The sequence below is a fragment of the Egretta garzetta genome, unplaced genomic scaffold (assembly GCF_000687185.1).
Source record: "Egretta garzetta isolate BGI_Z169 unplaced genomic scaffold, ASM68718v1 scaffold633, whole genome shotgun sequence".
Classification (NCBI taxonomy): Eukaryota; Metazoa; Chordata; class Aves; order Pelecaniformes; family Ardeidae; genus Egretta; species Egretta garzetta.
In genome coordinates this window covers 1,007,950-1,028,337 of record NW_009259195.1, presented here as the reverse complement: position 1 = coordinate 1,028,337, position 20,388 = coordinate 1,007,950, and the positions used below count along the sequence as shown (strand labels likewise).

The 20,388-nt window shown below is 40.1% G+C and overlaps 2 protein-coding genes across 4 annotated transcripts in view; one reads left to right on the top strand and one right to left on the bottom strand.

Annotated features, from left to right (window-relative positions):
• RNF32 (ring finger protein 32) overlaps positions 1–9,142 on the top strand; it is a 14,953-nt gene extending 5,811 nt beyond the window's left edge. The window contains exons 4-8 of the mRNA XM_009635818.1: positions 1,446–1,478; positions 1,925–2,049; positions 2,264–2,372; positions 8,388–8,552; positions 8,903–9,142. Coding sequence (XP_009634113.1) covers positions 1,446–1,478; positions 1,925–2,049; positions 2,264–2,372; positions 8,388–8,552; positions 8,903–9,142 — 672 coding nt within the window. The remainder of the gene's footprint in view (positions 1–1,445; positions 1,479–1,924; positions 2,050–2,263; positions 2,373–8,387; positions 8,553–8,902) is intronic.
• Positions 9,143–17,945: 8,803 nt separating this feature from the next.
• Positions 17,946–20,388, bottom strand: part of LMBR1 (limb development membrane protein 1) — a 50,130-nt gene continuing 47,687 nt past the window's right edge. For all 3 annotated transcript variants that reach the window (XM_035891404.1, XM_035891405.1, XM_035891406.1), the window contains one exon: positions 17,946–19,283. In XM_035891404.1, coding sequence (XP_035747297.1) covers positions 19,201–19,283 — 83 coding nt within the window. In that variant the 3' untranslated portion in view covers positions 17,946–19,200. The remainder of the gene's footprint in view (positions 19,284–20,388) is intronic.

Below are 20,388 nucleotides of genomic sequence, written 5' to 3'. Positions count from 1 at the left end.
TAGGGAAAGTTTGGTAGAGTTCACTTCTGGAGTTATGACAGTAGAGAAGGTAATCAGCCTTTTCATCTGTTCTTGCAAAGCAGGTATAGGCTATTTTTTGCTTCATTATGATCCTAGCCTTCATTTATCAGAATGGTACTAATTCACTACTTATACAATTTGAGATTTTTTCTTCTCAAGTTTTGTTAATTGCAGTTTAGTTCAATAGTTATTTCTATTTGGAAAATGGAGTGTACTCTTAAGTCAGTCACTTAGGTTATCTGAAGAAATGCTTGCATTTTACTTTGATGGCTTTATTCAATGCATGTGTGTAGCATGATGTCATGCTTTATTAGATTCTCTCATCTTGAAAATATTAAGCAAAAGGGACAAGTGACTGATTGAAGAGGAGTGATGGTAATTAGAATTATCCCAACTGCTTGCAAGTTTCTTTGCACAGTGCATTTTAGGGTGGGTTTTTTTCTTCCTGTTCCCCCTTTTAATTTTTCTTGAAGACTTTTTACAGCCAAGTCTGTGATGTGAATCAAGGTCTTTTAATAACCTTAGATACAGGGCTTTTGCTTCCTTTTACAGCAACATTAACTGAAGGTGTACAATTGTCCACAGACAGGTGGGATGGATCTGGCAAAAGACCATTCTGCCAGTTTCTGGCTATGCTGAAAGTCTAAAGCTTGACAAGAGAGAGAGCAAAAGACAGACAGCACTCATTAAAAAGGTTACTTTAGATTTGGCACAAAAAGGGAAATGCCTCTGGAATTCTTTTTGTCCTCAGTGTTTCGTTAGCTTTCCTCCCTCAAGGGAAAAAAGCCACTGTATCTGAAAGCTTTCCCTTCAGCTGGCTGCTGGCCATTAATCCTTTTGTGTTTGCCAGCTCAATAGTGCACACTACTTGTTCTGGTTTTCACTCCTTTCCCAGTTTTTCCTTCCCCTAAGAGCCAACTGCCTTTTTTTGTCCAACTCTGTATCTTTTGTCAGGATGGAGATCATCAGCATTTGGTGGGAATTTAGGTCAGATAAAGGTGAAGTTTTCTTGTAGCCTGTGAACATGCTTTCTCTTTTGTTTTTTTTTGTATGTGTGAAACGCTGCATTTGATGTATATCACTTCTTGAAATTTAACGTCTGTGTGGGGAAAAGGGAAAAAAATTAATCAGCTTTCATTTTAAAGTACTTGTTTATAATCTTCCTCCGGTCAGTAGCAGTTGGCATTTCTTGCTTTCTGCCACTCCACGTGTTGTTAACACAAAATTCACATATTGGTTTAAGATGTAATGGATGAAGTCATTTCTGTAGAAGACTAGTTTTATTTTCACCAGAAAGACTGCAGTAGCAACAGAAGGAAACTGGTGACCTTCCAGGCAGTCAGAATTTTTCTTGTCAGCACTTTTTACTTTTCAGCTTTTAGATGGTTTAAAGTCAGGTTATTTTTTTTTTCTTTGAAAAACAGGTGCTGCTTTCATGTTCCCATGTATTCCATAAAGTGAGTACATTTTTATATAACTATTCAAGCACATAATACTTGAGTATTTTAATTAAACTACTTAAGTTAATAGCTTAATGAATTAAATGTAATCACCTTGAAAAGTAATTTTGATTCCATATTTTTATGGTAAGAAATATAATTTAAGGTTATTTTATGATGAGGCACTTTATTTCATTTTCTTACCTTTTTTAAAACCATATAGGAAAACATTGTTCATAACTGAGTTACACATTTGTATACTAAGTGGGAATAGTTTAATTCATGAAATTTCATGCGAATATATGGAGTTACAAAATTCTCTTAACATTTTAATTATAAAAATATGCATCTTGCAGCGTGTTCATGGATTGATGAATAAAAAAAATTACATTCTGTAATCTATCCTGTTTCATCTGTTCCAATGATATGAAATGTATTGTAAGTAATTGCAATTACTTTTTCAGGCATGCTTGAAAGCCTTTGAAAAATTTACGGGTAAAAAGTCTTGTCCTATGTGTAGAAAAGAGCAGTATCAGACCAGAGTAATACATGATGGGGCACGCTTGTTTAAAATAAAGTGCGCTATTAGGTAAGCCTTATTTCTGCTACAGGTGTTGTCACTGGACAATATTTATTTCTAAATAATGTTCCAAATGTGTTAAAACTTTGATAAGAAACTAGACAGAATGAATGCAGTACAAAAGTAAAAGTTTAAAAATATGCATTAAATGATTGTTTCATATAAATAGTAAAATTAATATAGATTTGAGTTTCCTCTTCCTGAGCAAGGTTGTGTCTTACAGAATTCAAGCTTCCTGGAGGGGATATATTGTTAGAAAATGGTATAAAAACTTGAGAAAAACAGTGCCTCCTAAAGATAGCAAACTAAGAAAGCAATTCTTTGAGAAAAAGGTATGTTTTATTTGCTTCTTTGGTCAGTTTCTTCAGTCTTACTCAGCTCCCTTAAGTCAAAACTCCTGAATATCAGCTCTCTACCTCTTCATTTATTCCTTTTTAACCATATGAAACAGGCAGCACTGGAGGCACTCAGTTGTTTTGTTAGTCTGTTCATTCCATCCTCTTCACAGTGTAAAAGTAAGGAAGACAATTTAGATATTTAATCTTAAGGCCTGCCTTTTGCCTAGGCCAACAACAGCAGGCTTTCTGTATTTCTGAGGTTCTGTATTTCCCTTCTCTTTTTGATAAATCACAGTAATCTGTTTTCCTGTAGAATTATATGAAGGGGTATAGTAAGGGAAGAAACAAATCCATAAACAATTGTAACTTCTTTTCCCTGTCATTGTTCCCTCACTGGACACCGAAGTGGATAGTTCCATTCCATAGCTTTGCCCTTCTCTAACTTCTGCTCAGATGCAAGTCAGACTGTAACAAATTAGGGTCCTGACCCCGTACAAATGAGGCCAAATCAGGTGCAAGCATTTTGCAATGACCCTGCTTGCCTTTAAGCACACAGCTGCTTCAGAGTCCCTGTACAAGCCTCAAGTCCTCCTTTGCCAACTTCCAGGCTTCCCTCAGTTTAGTAATTGCCAGCCCAGCTCGGCTTCTCTGTGACAAAAACTGCTCTGACACATCCCCAGCAATTACCAAACCACCCCTCAGGGAGCAAGAGATGCCATCTTCTACTCAAGATGACCAAACAGCCTGGTTAACAGAGATTAACAAAGCCACCCATTTAAACGTAGCTTGTGCATGCAACTAGGAAAATACTCTTACCCAAGTTGCAAGCTAAATCAGTGGTAGGTTTAAACCAACGCTTAAATCAGTTGTTTGCGTTGGTTTTGGTTTTTATTTTTAAATCACTGCTTTAGTTAAACAGATGAGTGCTTGCAGAAAAAGGCTTGTAACTCTCTGTCATTATTTCCCATGCTTACTTGGTTGTGTCCTGTTGGAGGAGAGCTTTGGAGGCAAAGACCCTCTCTTGCTATATTCTGCATTTATGTATGATGGTGAGAGTGGGACCCTGGAGGTGATCTTGCAGACTGTTGCAACAAAACCTGTACTGCTGTTCTGCTTCTGTGGTGACGGTGGCAGGGGAGAGAGAGGAAATACTGCTCTCAGCCTTAATACAGCTTGCTGGGTGCCCTGCGGCCTCTGTAATCAATGCAAAGTCCTTCCCTGTAACAGAGAAAATTAATATGGAGGTAGCTGAAGAAAGCTAATGTTACACTTGAAAGCGCTCAGACGTTTAAATTTGGAAGAAGTGAATCCTTTGGTGGATTTTGACTGTCTTCAAGCAGCTCAATGTGAACAGACAGCAGAAACGCTTCGATTTTTCTGCATGGAAAACTGGGGAAACAGTTGTATGCTTCTTTACCAACAAGGCTGTCAGTTTTCTGTAGGCTCAAGATACCTTTGCTTAGCTATAAACAGGGTCTCAATGAAGGGAGGTTGAAGACGACATCTAAATACGCTGAAAGTTGCAACTGAGTGTCACTTGTTAATATTTCTCTCACCGAACTGCGGATGACTACAGTGGCAGGCTACTGGGCTAGCTTTTAGGGCCCCTATCTTAGATGCCTGTTTCAGGGAGAAACAGCCCAATAGACTGCCCATATTTCATCACATGGTTTTAAAGCTATTGGAAGGTCTTCATGTAACATAGTTCCCATACATAGTCCACAGCATTAGGAAATCATTCTCCTATGTAACGCGTCAGGATTTTGCAGGGAACAAAATGGGCACTACAATTTCACCTTCTATTAAGAACAGATTTATAAAATCTTCTCATATAGATTTGCCAGGTTTAAATTAATTCAGTACCAATGTGACTAAAGGATATATACTTATTTTTCTTAGTGGCTTTCAACTGGGAATTGTAGATGAGTTTTCCTGCTGTTCACTCTTATACTTTTAAGTGTTGGTTAATGAAAACACTAAAGAAATTTTTCACAAGGAGCTATCGATTTCCAGATGCTAAAAAGCTTTTCTAAAATAAATTTTGCCTCTCAAACTTGTGCTGCACTTTTAAAATGTCACTCCCTAAACATTAGCATAATCAAATGGCATCACAATTGGGAAAAAAAAAAAATCTGATTGTTAATAATCCTACCTCCTCTGGAAGGATCACAAAGGTTAAACATCAAGTTTCATACGCTTAAATAAATATCACAAAATAAAAAACAAAAGTCTGAAATATTAGTGCTAGGAAGGACACATACTACTTCTTTCAGGGTGCTACAGTAGCCCTTATTACACCTATCGTTAAAATTTTTAATACTCTAGATCAAAGGAGATAAGAAAGGTCACTAAAACCAAAGTAGGCTACTTTTTAGCACTACTATACACAGAAAGCAGGGTGTTGCTTCAGCATGTTAGGTAGTGAATTTCTTTGATCCTACCTATAAATGTCAATTCTGTATGTCATTTAATTGTGGTATAGTCTTTTATTGGTGCAATTAAATCTTTTCAAATGCATTACATTATCTCCAGCTCTGCTAAAAATCTTGCCATTGTTTAGGAAGCGAGGTAAGTCAGTGTGAAATGATGTAGTTGACTTTAGTTTCTTCCTCCCCCCTCCACATGATTTCTCCCAACGATTTTAATTTAAATCTCACCAAACAGTATAATGGTCCTGGAATTTGTTTAGTCGTTTGACTTCCTTTATCACATGGAGATGGTAAACATTCTGTTGCTAACTTGAAGTGGCTCCAAGCAGCAAAACTAGGAGGATATTAAACCAGTAAAGGCTTATCAACTGATTCATTGATATGCTGTAAATTCCAGCCTTTTCATTTTACTTTTGAGGGTTGCCATAAGTCAACACATTAGTAAGCAATTTGCTGACACTGGATCACTTAAAAAGGCTTCCCTGTGGACAAAGTTCACCTCGGTGCTTTGTTTCATCGTTTTATTTTATCATAGTCTTGTGCTGCTGTACCAATGACTGATGTAGTTTTGCATACCGAAAGAGTATTTCAAATACTCAGTTTATAACATTCTATTTAAGTTTTAAGAAGTCACAAACATAAAATAGAGAGGTCAATTCATCAGTTTCAGTTGTTCTAGAAAAAAAAGGTTATTTGGTATTATGCATTAAAACACAGCAGGATTGAATATTTAAATCCTAGGACATGTTAACACTAACAAATTACGCAAAATGCTTATTTATTTCCTTTCTGTTCACATTGCTAGTTTGCAGCGATTTGCCGGTTAGCAAAAATTTTGGGCTAAATTTCAGTTACACTTTTTTTTCCTTCTTAACCTTAAGACTTTATTTGCTGATTGATGGATATGGGTTGGGTCAGGTCATACTGCAGAAAATACAGGAGTAGCTCAAAGCAGATAGTATCTCAGCAGCAGGGGAACTTAATAGATCACTGTCTCAGGCAGGAGAAGAGCTTTCCCCTCTCTAGTTTTACAGTTTCTGCTCAAGGAGGCTCGTGAGAGGACCTGCAGGATCACTTAGTGAAACGGGGAAGAGAAACACGGGTGCAAGCTCAGGGAAAAAATAGAGGGGAAAAGGACCAAGCAGCACAGGGACAGACAGAACGGGCACACTGCTCGCTTAACGCAACGCCAGCCCCTCTCCCTGCTGCTTAGTTTTCCTCAGCAGCCTGTCCAGATGTAGTACAGTTCACAAAGACAGGCCAAGTCCTCTGTTGTACTGTCTCTGTTGCTCTCACATTCACAGAAATAGGCACTGGATAGGGGCAGAGTTAAAATGTGGTTGCTTTTCCTCAAATTTTGGGTCCCGAGGGGCTATTAGAAGCATTGCCATGGCCGCTCTGGCTTCCCATTACAGCCACCCCCTCAGCTTTCTTATGAAAACAGTTCAGGTCTGTTCAAGTTCGATACCACTATAAATGAAGACCAAACTCCTGAACTACGGTTCAGGACCAAAAGTGTTTTCAAATGGATCAACCTTTTCTTGATGTTGAACAGAAACTGTGAATTATACAAGCTTTATGTGTAATCTTACCGTCTTCTACCGGAAGTCAGATTTTAAAATTAAATCATTAAGAGCAGTCAAAATTGCAATGCGGAGTAGAGTCCCTTCTAGAACCTAGGTTTACCTGAACAACAATTCAGATAAAACTGACTAGGACTGTTATTGCTTAAGTAGGTACATAAGCACAGTAAAATATTAAAGATGTAACCTGATTAAAGTGTAGTGCACTGGTATTTCATATCTCATTCAGGAAGCCCACAGTGCCATCATTTAGGATTGTTTGGAGGCCACAAAGTGTAAATATTGAAGGAGGCCTGTGGTGGGATTCTTGTTTGGTTGGTTTTTGTTTTACACATACCACTGAAGGTCAGCATGTGTGTTTGCGTGGGATAGAATCAGATTTTTTTCTTTCTTGTCAGTGAGCAGTCGTGAGGGGAGCACAAGAGCACCCATCCGCTCTTTGCAAGACAGAGAATTCTCTCACAGAGTGTAGAAGGGGCTGCTGCTTTTCCTCTTACATTGTTACATACACGCAGTGTTCAAGGGGTCTTGGGGGATTTTTTTTATGTTAAGTTGATACATCAGCATTAACTAACAAGATAACTAAATCTGATTTGTACTGACAAGGGGATACATCCTTTCAAGATACTGTTGTGTTAGGGATCATTTGGAAATACAGTAAGTCATGATAGGTCTCAGGTAGCAGCAAATCAGACGATAAAATAAAAATAATACACAGGATTGAATCTAATGTCAAGAAGCAAACAACTTGCTTTACACGATGTTTTTCACTGTTTCCCTTACCCAGATGCTTGTAATGTTTGTCTCTAAAGTCTTTCTTGAGAAACATTATGGGTTTCACTGGAAAACACTATGGATATAAATTTACAAAAAATTTAACTGATGAGGTTTTTTGTATTTTTAGAAGGAAATTTAACTTTGTAAATTAAGTGAGCTTTTCAGATAGTTTTGGGGGGATTTTGTGGGATTTGGGCTGTTGGCTCCTTTGTGTCTAGAAAAGTTGACTTTCAACATTCTGATATATGCTGTGAAGGATCCCTTTAATAGTTGTAAGGGAGCACAAGGCCTCAGAGAGAAAAGCTACCGAGAAAAAAAAAAAATAGTGAAATGAAGCAATAGGAAAGTGTTCGGGTACCATCAGGCTGTCTGACCTCGACAACAACCCTTCTGCCACCTTACCTCCCACTTCCCATCCCATCCTCCCTGAAAAGATGGCTCCCTGTTCTCCTATTGAGTTTTCACTCCGAGGAAATGCATGGAGAGAAGGGCTCACATTGCATGGTCACGGTACAGGCGTTAAAACGTTCCTTAAAATGGCTGACAGCATTTACGAGCTGAGTCACAGAAGACATGTCTGAGACTTGTGTGACTCCCTGCAGAACCTGCAGATCCTGTGGTAGCAATGAGAGAACATGGCGACAGTGAGTTGGGGTTGCACTCAAGGAGGTGATTAAGTTTCGGAAAAGCATTCATTCCTTTTCAGTATTTATTTTGCTGAGCACTGATGGGAACATCTTCAGATATGACAATCAGATTGCTTAGGCCTAGGTGCAATATGCAAAAACAAATTAAGGCAGTAGGTCACAGAAGTCTATATTGAGGCCAGCACCTCTTCTCCCATTGCTTATCACGCCTTTAACTAAGCCCACAGCAGATGCACTGGTTTCCCATCAAATAACCAATGCTCAGCCAAGTTCTTCAATTCCTTTCTCCAACACAGCTGTACCCTCTGTGCTGTGCCCGTGCGGATAAGAACAGCCCTTCTCCCTGGGGACAGTTCAGTGATGAAAATCCACTGTTTTCTCTGAAGGATAATGGTCCATCAGTGGAGTCTGGGGACCTGATGCTTTTAACCTCTAAATAAGCACTAGGCACCAGCTGCAAATGGGAACAAGATTCCATAGATCACACAACTAATCAGGCCCACTTCTCCAATCGCCCACAGTTCATCCATACATCTAGAAGTAACTCCAAATTAACAGCAATTTGCTTTTCAGGTTCAACAGATCAGCAATCGACTGTTGACTTGTTACAACATCAACCTAGATGAATTTTTTTCTGAGATAGATTCTTCTATAGCTGCAAGTCAATATGTGTTTCAGCAGCTGGAAGGAAAAGAAATATTAGTAAGTGAAACTGACTGGGAGAAGATTCAGATGCAGGTTGGTTGGCTTTTTTTTTTTAAAGCAGTTTTGCATTTATAAGCTCTTTTATGCTCTTTTGAGGCCTGACACTCTTTTCAGCACACTTGAGTGTTTGTTTTCTTACATTTTAGTCCATCTGTTCCAAATCGGAAATATTAAAAAGTTTTTTTTACAGTTCAGAGGTTTACCTCAACAGTAGCTTCTACTCAGTTAGAGCACCCAAAGAGGCTGTAGACAAAATTGAGAATCAAAATGTTAATAGTTTCTCAAAATACATTACAGTCATAAAATGTGAACAGTTGAATTGGCATATTGGTGGTGTATTTACCTTCCATCGCTTCACTACAGGCTGGTTTGTTTTCACTCAGGCATTTCGGCAGGAGATATGGGACTGTCCTATCTGTATCATGCCACTCAGTCCGACAGTTCATCCCGCCTGTCTCTCTTCTGGTAACAGCAATCAGTTTTCACGACAGACTGTTCTGCTTTCTTGTTCACATTTGTTTCATCATACCTGCCTTCAAGCATTTGAAGAGTTTTTCTTGGGGGAGCGACATGTTTGCCCTTTATGCCGCTCATATTATCAAAAGAAAATCCTCAAATATTGATACATAGAGCTCACAATGAACTACCTCGGTCGTAGCTGACAACACACGTACCTCTAACTTTGGAGCCTTTTCAAAGCCAGATCTTCCAAGAACAAATGATTTTGTATGGACAGTGGTGCTCACCTTGTATTTAGAGCAATAAAAGCTATAAGGGTGCTGCTGCTTCCCTTTTATGCTCAGTTTCACTTTTGGTCTTCCAGCATTTTTATTTGTCCTCCACTTTCATTTCCCTTTCCCACAGATGAGCCACGGTTGTTTCAGGCATTGTGTTCATTCGGCAATGCCCCGCTATTGCCCCTCACCTGGTTGGTTTGGTTTTTTGGGGGGGAGGTTTGGGGGTTTTGGGGGGGGGAGTGGGGTTTTTTGTTTGTTTTTTAACATCTGATGTGCTGCAGCACAGGTTCCCACTCACAAGGGCTGCCACTACTACAACTGGTAGCTGTCATAAAAAAATTCTTTTTTTTCCCCCTTTTCCTTCAGCCATGTTTACCAGCTAGAACCCTGGCTGCTGCTTCTGTTTCAGTGACTCTGACCAACTCCAGACTGCTGTAGGTAGATAAAAGTGGCCCTCAAAGATGCAGGACCATTTCAGAACCACAGCAAGTACTGACTGCTTTCAAGAGAAAGAAAAACATGATTTATGACTTTTCAGCTATGCATTGCTGAAACTCAAGTCAGGTCACCACAGATAATTTATAAGAAAAGTATGAGCACATAAAGACAAAAGTCAGAAGCTAAAACAAAATGGAATAGCACCATCCCAAGGTAACAAGAAAATTCATTTTGTATAAAAAGGCAATAACTGATCAACTACACAAACAATGGAGCTTCCAAATAATGATGAAAAGATCAAATTGTGTCACGCGTCAGGTGAGGTGGCACCACAATACCAGGTGTATGGGTTCACAGGCTTAAGCTGGAAGCAGGAAAGACTGTATTAGAGAATCATTGGGTAAAAAGCATTTTACAGATCGGTTGCTGACTGACTTTTCTTCTGGGCAGCCGGGCAGCTGCCTGCAGGGCTTTCAGCGTTAGTTGTCTCTAAGAACTTGTGGAGAACGTGTGACGCTCCAAAGGACTAGGAGTTGATAAACCTATCTTGAAACAGGAGGAGGGAAGAAATCCCAGGGAAATGCAGACATTAGGTTCACTTCATTTCCCAGAAAAACCCCAGTACAAACTACTCAAAAAGCCTAGGATTTGACATGGGATTTGCCAAGAAAATCGCATCAAGCCAATTCCGTTCATTTCTGTAGCAGGATACAGTCCTGCAGATGAAGCAGAAAACATAGTGTCACAGAAAATTAAAGTGCAAAACATACACTTATGTAGGAATAGCCCTGTGTATGAGATGAGTTGCATCTATGCAGCAACACAGAGACCTTCTGTAGAAAGGCATCCAGAAGTCCATCTGCAAACACAAGTTCAGTATGAATGAATGATGTTGCAAGAAAAGACCAGAAAAAAACACACCCAACAAAAAAAAAAAAAGTACTGAAGACATGATGCAGTGTAAGGGCTCAAGCTTGGAGGTTCTGTGTCCAGTTCTGAGCTCTGCATTTCTAGAAACACATGAGGGTCCCCACAGGCAGCAAAAAGAATGACGAGAGGCCAATGTGAAACAGGCGAGGGAACTGGGGGTCTCTTCTTGCACAGAAGATAAAGGGAAATGTAACCTTTCAGGTGTGGAAAAAGCTGGTGCAAGCAGAAGGACTTGCCTTACTACGGACATTTGAGAACCAAAGTAAAGCTTAAAGCATGGCAGGGGCCATTCCCATCTGACATTTAGGAGCCCTTGGACAGTTAAACACTGGGATATACTGGCAAGAGGCCGCACCACAGGCAGTCCCTGCCAGGCTGGCTGAACACCAGGAACAACGCAGGTGTGCTTGATCCCGTGCAGCTGGGCAGGCCAGGCATCTCCAGGCCACTTCCAGCCACATGATTCTTGAACTTTAAAAATGGCCTAAAGTCTCCCATGAAATGCGGGAAGTCTGAAGCTGTTTAAGTTTCAAATAGGACACTCAAATACTGGTGGTCAGGTTTTTAATATATAAAAATAGCCCTGCAGTCAAACTACTAAGCTGTTGAAAATAACTTCTACAGTACATAATCAGCATACTCTGCTATAAACAAACCCCACTTGCCTAAAGTAGAGGGTTCAAATTAACTGTGCACCCCTGATAAACACAGGGCTCCAATGCCTCTGATGTGCAGGAATCTCCATCACACACCATGTATCACATATCTTAAACACCTGAGAACCTCAAAAGCACATTAAACTGGGGGAGGAAGGAAGGAGAAAGAGGAACAAAACTAGGCACGCCAACTACTGACAGGATAACTTAGAATGACACAGAGGGGTTTTTTTTCATTGCTTAAAATAAAATTTAAAAATCAAAACTTTTGAATCACACTTTTAACTTTATTGAAAACACAGTAAAAAAAAAATTTCCTACAAAACATTCAGTGTAACATTTCAAACAAAGGGAAACACACACCACTACTGCTTTTCACAAAAAATTCAACCTGGCTAAGGCAGCAAGTCTTTTCATTTAGCTCTGTAACACAGCAAAGTATCCACAACTGAGAACATTATAAAGTGTATTTCTGGATGACCTAAAATAAACCAGGAAGGGTTTGGCAGGGAGCACGTATGTACACAGGAAATCATTCTGATTAAAGTAACACTAAAAGCATAATTTTTCAGCTGGATTTTACCTCTGTCCAAGATACATCCATGTGAAAGAAACACCAGTTGCTCGGGACTGCAGAGTTTACAAAGCCCAAAGCACAGATCGGGCCAAGAGGGGACCGCTGATGCCATTTGGCATCGCTCAGCCTCACACACGGTTCAGATTGTGCGTAACTTTTTTTTTTTTTTTTTGGTAAACTGAAATCTTATCCAGTAACACTGCAGTGAAAAACCTGAAAGTGCATGGCAGGAGGTGCCTGCTGCCGTGGTTACAGCGCCAGCAGGAGCAGCATCCACAGAAGCATTCGTTCAGAACTGGATTTTTATGGTCGCGTCGCCCAAGTCCACGTGAAGCTGATCCCGTGCGTCGAGATGGCCAGCAACCCTCGGAACACTCTCAGTCTCCTCAGAGGGAGTTTTAGAGACAAAGCTTTGTGAAGATGAGAACAGCGCACATTTTCTGAGGTAAGGCAGGGCTGGTTCCTAACCCCACAAGAAACTAAAGGAAATGTAGCCATACTGTTTTGCATACAAGTATGCATTTCATACGCTTTAAGATTTCAAATCCATGACCCAAGTGTATCTTTGTTTTTTATCCATTTGTTTTTAAAGCAACAGAAGTCGGGCCAAGTAAGACAAAAATACTTTGGAACGTACCTTTAAAAAAAAATGAAAAGTGGCTTAATGTTGTTGTGCTATGTAAAGCCAGGGAGGAGAAAGTTACTTGCACAGATTTTATGATTTAAGTACTTTGGCCCAGACTGGGAAAACTTACAGTTAGGAGGAAAATAGAAGTCATGCACCAGTCAATTTTCTCCTTAAGCATTTAAACACATCCATCATATTCACAATACAGGTACCACCACCATGCCGCTTTCCCAAATAATCATTTTACATGGAGAGAGAAGGCCCAAGCCACACTCATACGCATGAAATACAAAAGGTAGAGCAAACATGAAGAGTCTTGCCTCTGCAGCGTGCAAAGTTTGACTTTGATCAAAACATGAGCATGCTACATGCTGCCGATACACCAGAACGGCACGGCTCCATCTCCAATCAAGTAAGGCAGCAAGGCACACCAAGGGCTGTACCCTCACTCTACAAATTACAAGGCAGATCAGCGAAGAGCGGCTCCGCAAAATGTCAGCAACTGCGGAGCAACTGCCATCGGCACGGCCTCGAGTCAGCTGTACCAGCACATTACTCCCTCACTGAGAAGCGGGCCGGTTGCCTCACGCTGCTGGAAGTTAAGAGCACGTCCATATGCAACGCCTACACCATTTTCATCTCACTCCTAATTCGAACTTACATGAGCTCTTGGTAATTTGTTGGAGGACCCACTCTGATCAGGATTGTTTTAATGGAACGTAGTGGTAAAAAACAGATCAAGCACAAATGAATGAATACCAACATTTTTGTAATGGAAGAACATGCCTAACCAGGGGATGTCTCTGTATAGACTGTATGGGAAAAGAAATGCATTAAAGTGAAAGCAAGTGCCCCAATACATCAACAGCTCGTATTTATGGAAGCACTGAATACATGAGGAATGCAAAATAAAGCACTGTTCATGAAAGGAGCTTCATCCAGTGACGCCGACTACAAAACGCAATGTAAGGGGTGGGGGAGCAACAGCAATACTTGAGGTAAATACACAACAAACATTTAGAAGCTATTTAGAAGCTGTACCCCAAAGTGTTTGCGTGGGTACGAATGAATGGTCAGATACCCACAGCCTTTAAGAAATAGGACTTCCTAATTTCTATGTTTATGTGAGGCCTTCATACAGATACAGCTTTTAAATAGCTTGAAATTAGATATGTCAGGATTATCAACACTTACAGGGTATTTCTGACACTATCCCTTTGACTGTTTGGAGTCTCCTATATTTGTTAAAACATTTAATGCTATGCATATATAAAAAAATCTATGTGCAATAAATTAAACTGAAAAGTTACTTAGAAAAATATGGTAATTCATACAGAACTTGCAAGCATCCTCAGGTTTTCTGTTGCCAAGACAGAGCCATCTTCAAGAGTTCACAGGCTTCTATAAATTTAAAGTTAAGGATAGTGTTGCACTGTGAATTGCAAAACAGATTTTAAGAATTTAGGAAGTTCTTTTCAGTGCTAGTGAATTACTGGTGGATTTAGAGAACATACAATGAACTTTTCATAAACTAATGATACAGGTGTTTCTTCTTTCTCTTTGAAAGAAGAGTTTGAGGCGCTTCAATTGTGAAACATTTCAAAAAAATTCCCACTGAAGTTTCCTGCTGGCATATATCTTACAGATCATGTATCAGATCTATGTAGTTTCTTCGTGTTCCGTTACTTCACATTTTGTCTACATCAAGAAGAGGACCTGTGATTAACATCAGTGCCACCGAATAAGACAGCGAATGACTTGAAAACACGAAAAAGGGAAGCAAGCCAAGATGTTCGATGTCTTCAAGAATTAAGGACAGATTTAGAAAAATGTTTCATCAGCCCCTGAATTTCATGAATTTAAGGATTTAAAATAGATTTTTAGTAATACGGAATTTTAAAGATTGACTAGAAAAAGAATGGAAAGCAGACTGTTGGCACAGGTGAGCTCTCTGTCATTCCCTACTCCCACCCCTCAACGCCTCCCCAACTACTGGGCACAGTGGAAACCACATTTAGTGTTAATTCCCACCAGATATGTTCCCCTTTCTAAGATTCAGACCAATATTGTCAGGCTTTAATTGCTAAAATGAAACTTGTAGGAGATCCTCTCTGGATGCGGTCTGAGACAGCAAGAAGCCGTGCAAACCCAGAAGGGCCTGCACAGAAATGTACAGCCAGGGAATTCTGAACGACTTCTTAGTCCCAGCAAAACAGAGCTGAAAGCGAAAAGCTACAGTTCAGGAATGTGCACAGCTACCACCTGGAAACCCTCAGTGCTGCAATCCCCAAATTAACCCAGTTCAGCCACTGGAACTGCATGCAGCAGATGGACAAACCATGGGCCCATCTCCTCACACCTTGAGCAGAAAAGGAGCATCACGACTTCTTACAACAGCGTCGGACACCGTTTGCCTGAGGTAAGGGCACGGGGCAAGGCAGAACAAGGTGGCAGAGTTATCCCCATCTGGGTGACGGCTGTTGGCTTAGATCGATCTCCCCAAATGGGATGAATTCAAAAGCAGCATTTTTGTAAAGTTCAAATGCTGTTAATGCGACTGAAATAACTTGCCAGTTTACCAATAGTAAATTCAATATTCAGGAGCTCACGATGTCAGCTACTGAAATCCATGGGCTGGGGAAGGAAGTCAGCATATGCAACATTGTCTCAAGTCAGCGCTAAACCAACAAAAATACTAACACTAGGGGTAGGGAATCTTATTTCCTTAAAGCATTTAAAGGTTCACAGTTCACATCAACACTTTTTTTCAAACAAAACTAAGCACATTTCTTTTTAAAGGGATTATTAACATGGCCTTAGTGTACTGCCTCTGCTTAAATTACTTTAATTAGATTTAAAAAATAGCTATTTTAAAAATCAGAGTATACATAAAACAACAGGATTTAGCTGTCTTCCTGTATTTGGTATTTCCAAATTGTAGACGCCAGTCCAGCAAGCGCAAGGCTTGGCTGCTGTACGTACACCACCTGAGCCCGCCCCGCTTCTGGAAGAGGAGGAAAAGAAAGGAAAATAACCTAAAACATTCTTATAAAATTCAAGGGAAGTCACACGCACGAAGAAGCCAGTTGCTCTTTGTTTCTACCTTACTCCTTTCTAATTTAGATTGTAAATTCTTTAAGATAAGGGCCATCTCATCTTTACTACACAGCAGTGGGCACAGGTGAGCCCCTGAAGCAGCATCAGCTGCTGCAGAGACCAACAGGCAAGCAGGAGAGACCTGGTGGGGCAGAGGAGGGCTGCAGCCCCCCTCACCCCGCCGAGTGCTGCAGGCAGCGTCACCCCCGGCACCCGCTCACGTCTTCATCCCGTGAAGCACACGGGCTGCACGAGCTCCTGCCTGTGGAGCCTCTGCCGCCGTACTCCAGGTGGTACTTTGGAACCAGACAAGGAAAACAACTTGTCAAATCCTTTAATTTCTATGACACTGAAACAGTCAACAGGGTAACGGTATTGGAGGAACAGGGCCAAAGATAAACATCACATTACAGACAGTAAACAAAGCTTCCTATGAATGCAAAAACTGTTACTTGTGCAGTAACCAAGATTATTCTTTTTTAGCTTAAAGTGATATGTGTGTGTGCTTTACGCTTAGAAATCCCACAAAATTACAGTTCTGCCACTGCATTTAATATTGTGCTACCAACACAGAATAAAGCCACGAAATGGCTAACTTAAAACACTCAGTTTACATCTATTTTTTGGTCTTGTGTGGTATCTAGTTGAAGATGGAAGCATTTATGTGCTTTTTGCCTCGTAAGAAGTGAGGCAGATGTTAATGTTACTAAGATCAGCTGTATATACCTTGAAGGTATAGACCACCTGACTCTACATGAGTCAAAATACTAGGAATGTATCGTCAATATCCATTAATGAATTACCAGTTGCTTGTATTTAAGTGACCATATGCTTCTGTGAAAAATACATAGTGACCTGTATCTTACACTTGGTACATTTGTAGCATTGTATCTGTAAAGAAGTTTTGCATAAGCATGTCATTTTTGAGGCCAAAGGTGTATTTTAATGTGGACAGTGTCAAATATAAACAGCTGATTTTAAAACAAACACTGTCAGTAGTCACACAGGGTAGTTCTAAATTTCTCGCCCACCTTGGAAGCCACACAGCACCTTAACCACCCTCCATAGTTCAGTGTAAAATCTCATCCACGTTGCCTCAACCCCCACATCATCTCCCTGACCGCAGAATCCAGCGGAAGGGGCGGGAACAGGCAAGGCTGTAACATCAGTATTGAAAGAGAGTTTTGAAGTCTTGCCTGAAACTTGTGTGCTTAGCAGCAGGAACTGTCTCTGCTCAATTTAAGTAACCGCCAGACTCCCTTTCAGAAACCACATGCACGTTATAATCCCATCTTTTTCTGTGTTCTTGGGTCACCGATGCCAGGACAAACATCCCTCCAAAAGGATGAAGAGCAATACCTATGCTGCTTCACGCTCCCTAGATTTACTCCTTAAATTCATTTCTTCAGTTTCACGGAGTGTATTTAAATACCTATCTTAAAGTTGTAATAGAAATACTTTAATAAAGCGAACCAGCCTCACACACCGCAGTTCACCAGCCCCATTAAGACACGAGGACTATTTTGGTCACACAATCACTTGCATGGACAAGTGGATACATTTCAGTTATTTTTAACTATAATGCTAATACATAAGGCTAAAAGCTCTGAGAAGACCTGAATGACGCCCCTCATAACAAATCTCCCAATATTTTAAATGTAAACACATTTTAAAACAACTTTTAATTACAGCTCCCTGTTCTTGGTTTCAGAACTTCGACCCGGATAAAGATTTCTCACTAAAATGTCAGCATTAAACTCAAACAACAGAAAAGATGCTTGTAGATCTTAGTGAAATCAAGCGATTTTACTTTGTCTTCCAAGACTCAGTACAACACATCAATAGTCAGTTTAATAAGCCTTGAATTTATACTAATCACACACAAAAAAAGAAGTAACTCTCTAGCATCATATGTACTACAGCAATATTTACATGATGCCCCAGTTCAAGTCAGAAAAGGCAGCTGCAAAAAACCCTCAGAAGTCCTTGTGTATACTGGAGCTTGATTTTTGAAGCACTCTAGGGGGGGAAAAAAAAAAACCAAACCTCACATTCACCCTCACAGCAATAAGGTCTACAGACATGAGGTTTATCTCATTGGGAACCACACTGCAGAGCTAGTCGTCACCGCCTGGTCACGTACGAGACCTCACACTACAGACAGACAGACTTGTTTTACAGAAACGGGAAGCAAACAGGAACGTTCTCTGACTCGCTAAATCACGGGCACACACGGAAGGTGCCCCCGTTCCAACCTGTTTGAAGATGACTTGTGGCAGAGCAGGACAAAAGTGCAACCAGATTTTGAATACTTACTTAGGTTTTGGTCAGTGGGCTTTTTTTTTTTTTTTTTAAAAAAAAAAGACTGTAAACTGCTTAACGGATTCCTAAGGCTGCAGTAACGCTAAGAAAAAGGACGTTACCACCCCCAATGCCATCCTGAATCTAAGGCCTCTCAGCAGTTAAACTGTAACACTGCAGAAATTCACACTACCAAGATTGAACACACAAGAGTTTTACTTACCAAGCCACCTATGCCATCTCTATAAGCTTAGAATTTAATTTACGATATCTACACATATAGGCCTATATACATGTTCATGTGTACATTAAAAAACAGGCTAGTGAAAGACACTGGATTATGCCACTGAACAGAAATCCTGGTAACTATAGTATAAATTCGGAGAAATAATTTACTTCAAATTAAAGATTGTAAAAAACTGCAATTGCAGCCTCCTAGGCCTGTGCTACTTGCATTGATTACAAGTACTGCTTATACACAGTAGTTCATAAAGAATTTTACAGGGATGTACTTGGTAGGGTAAGTGACCTCCATGGCACAATAGCTTACAGAACTGTAAGAGCTGCGACAGGGGGTCTACACAGCTTTTTACAAAGCATACTAGGCTCAGATTTAACACTGAAGTTAATCTTCATCTTGTACTTCACTCTTTTTGGTAATACATTGTCTGACTACCAGCAAAGCAACTGGCATCTATCGCCAAGAACAGAATGCTGAAAACACTGGCCTTCCAAGAACGCTTCGTGACGTTAGACTACGCCCAGCCTACTGTATCCAGCACAAAAGGAGCTGTGATGTCTACCAGTTACTTCTCATTTTTAACACGTCTTAGTGGAACTGTTAATCTACTGTCAAGGATACCTACTCCAGGTAGCTTATGTTTCCAGTAAGGGTCACACAGGGCTTCAAGTGTATCTTTTTTCCTTCTTTTTTGTTTTTTAACCAAGTCCCAAAGTTATTCTTTATAGCTGTGTCTGTATAACACAGGAGGTACTGTGCATTCAAATGGTCGCAGGTTTGTACCTACAGATATGAGACTGTCAACAAATAAAAAGGAATGCATTATTCTCTTTAGCTTCCAGTCTTCAAGTCACCTCCTGCATTAACTTACTGGAAAAGAAACAAGCAGACCAAAAGTTCACTGGAAAGAGAAGAATCTGATATACCTAACTTCCTCAGAAGCACACTCCATCAAAACATGAGACAAGGTTGGACCCAAATTATCAACAAAAAAAATCAATATAAAAATGCTGATGAGATGGCAGGAATGCCATAAGGTTGATGTTTTCAGCTCTGTTGATCGCAGGTGATTGTTAATCACAGTGTTTTCTGATGCCCGTTTGCAGACGGCTTCGTCTCAGAGTCTCTTGGATTGTTTGACAGATGAAGTTTATCTAATCCTGCAAAACATTACACAATAAGGAAAAACTGAGATTCTCCCACGTTTCATGCATACAACTATTCAAAAGAACACAAGCAAACCAAATTCTACTTCAAATTCTACTTTGTGATTAAGGACTTCACATTTGCTGAAGACCAGAATTGACGTTCTAGCTCAGGTGAGAGTTATTTCTGGGAAATTCCCTCAGTTGTGTTTTAAGTGAGAAAAGTCCATTCCAACGGACAAGTGTGGAAGCAAGAGAAGACCAACTTCACATTGCTTAAATCACAGGCTTTGAAGACAAAAATAATTACCTAAAATATTTCCTCTAAACTATAGCATCTTTCTGAAAAGCACCCATTGCTGATCTTGAGATCATCGGTGATGACCACTGTTTATGTGTGTAATAATATTTTTAGGCCTGCATTATTTCTGATTTGTTTATCTGCATTTCCAGCCATTTGTTCTTACTGCGCAGTTCTCTACTATGAGTGCTAATTAAAGTCTCCCATCCTGTCCCAGTAGTTAAACTACTCTTTTTTGGGGGGAGGTGGGGAAAGATGGTAAATTTGACCATGTTTTATTCACAAGAGGCATGATGACAGTCCTTCCTTGCTTGCCACACTCCCCCTCTGAAGTCTCCTGTCAAGTCTCTAAAGGATCAAAAATGGAAAGAGCTTCTTATTCATTTAGTGTAGACTAAATTGATAATTCTACTGAAGTGTCATGATGTACCAAGTTAAATTTTTTGCATCACTGGAATTCCAAAATTGACTGTACTACTAAAAACCAAACATCTATTCAATACTGTATTATTTGTAAGTCCCAATACGACATGAATTCTTCTCATCACAGGCCTGCAGCAGGCATTTTCCTTCCACTAATTACCTACGACGCTCCACCAACCTCTAGTCCTCAGTGTCAGTGTTTTCAGGATGGGGAGAAATGAAGACACGAATTTTGGTTCTCATTCTTTGAATTCCATGTGACTGTTTTTAACCGGCACTGGTTGTTACACATAGCGTGGAAAGCAAACCCAGTTTGTGTCAGGAGCCTGCACTCTTCAGGATTTACAACTTCCTGCTTGTATCAAATACAAACCTTCTACCAATTACTTTCCTTCT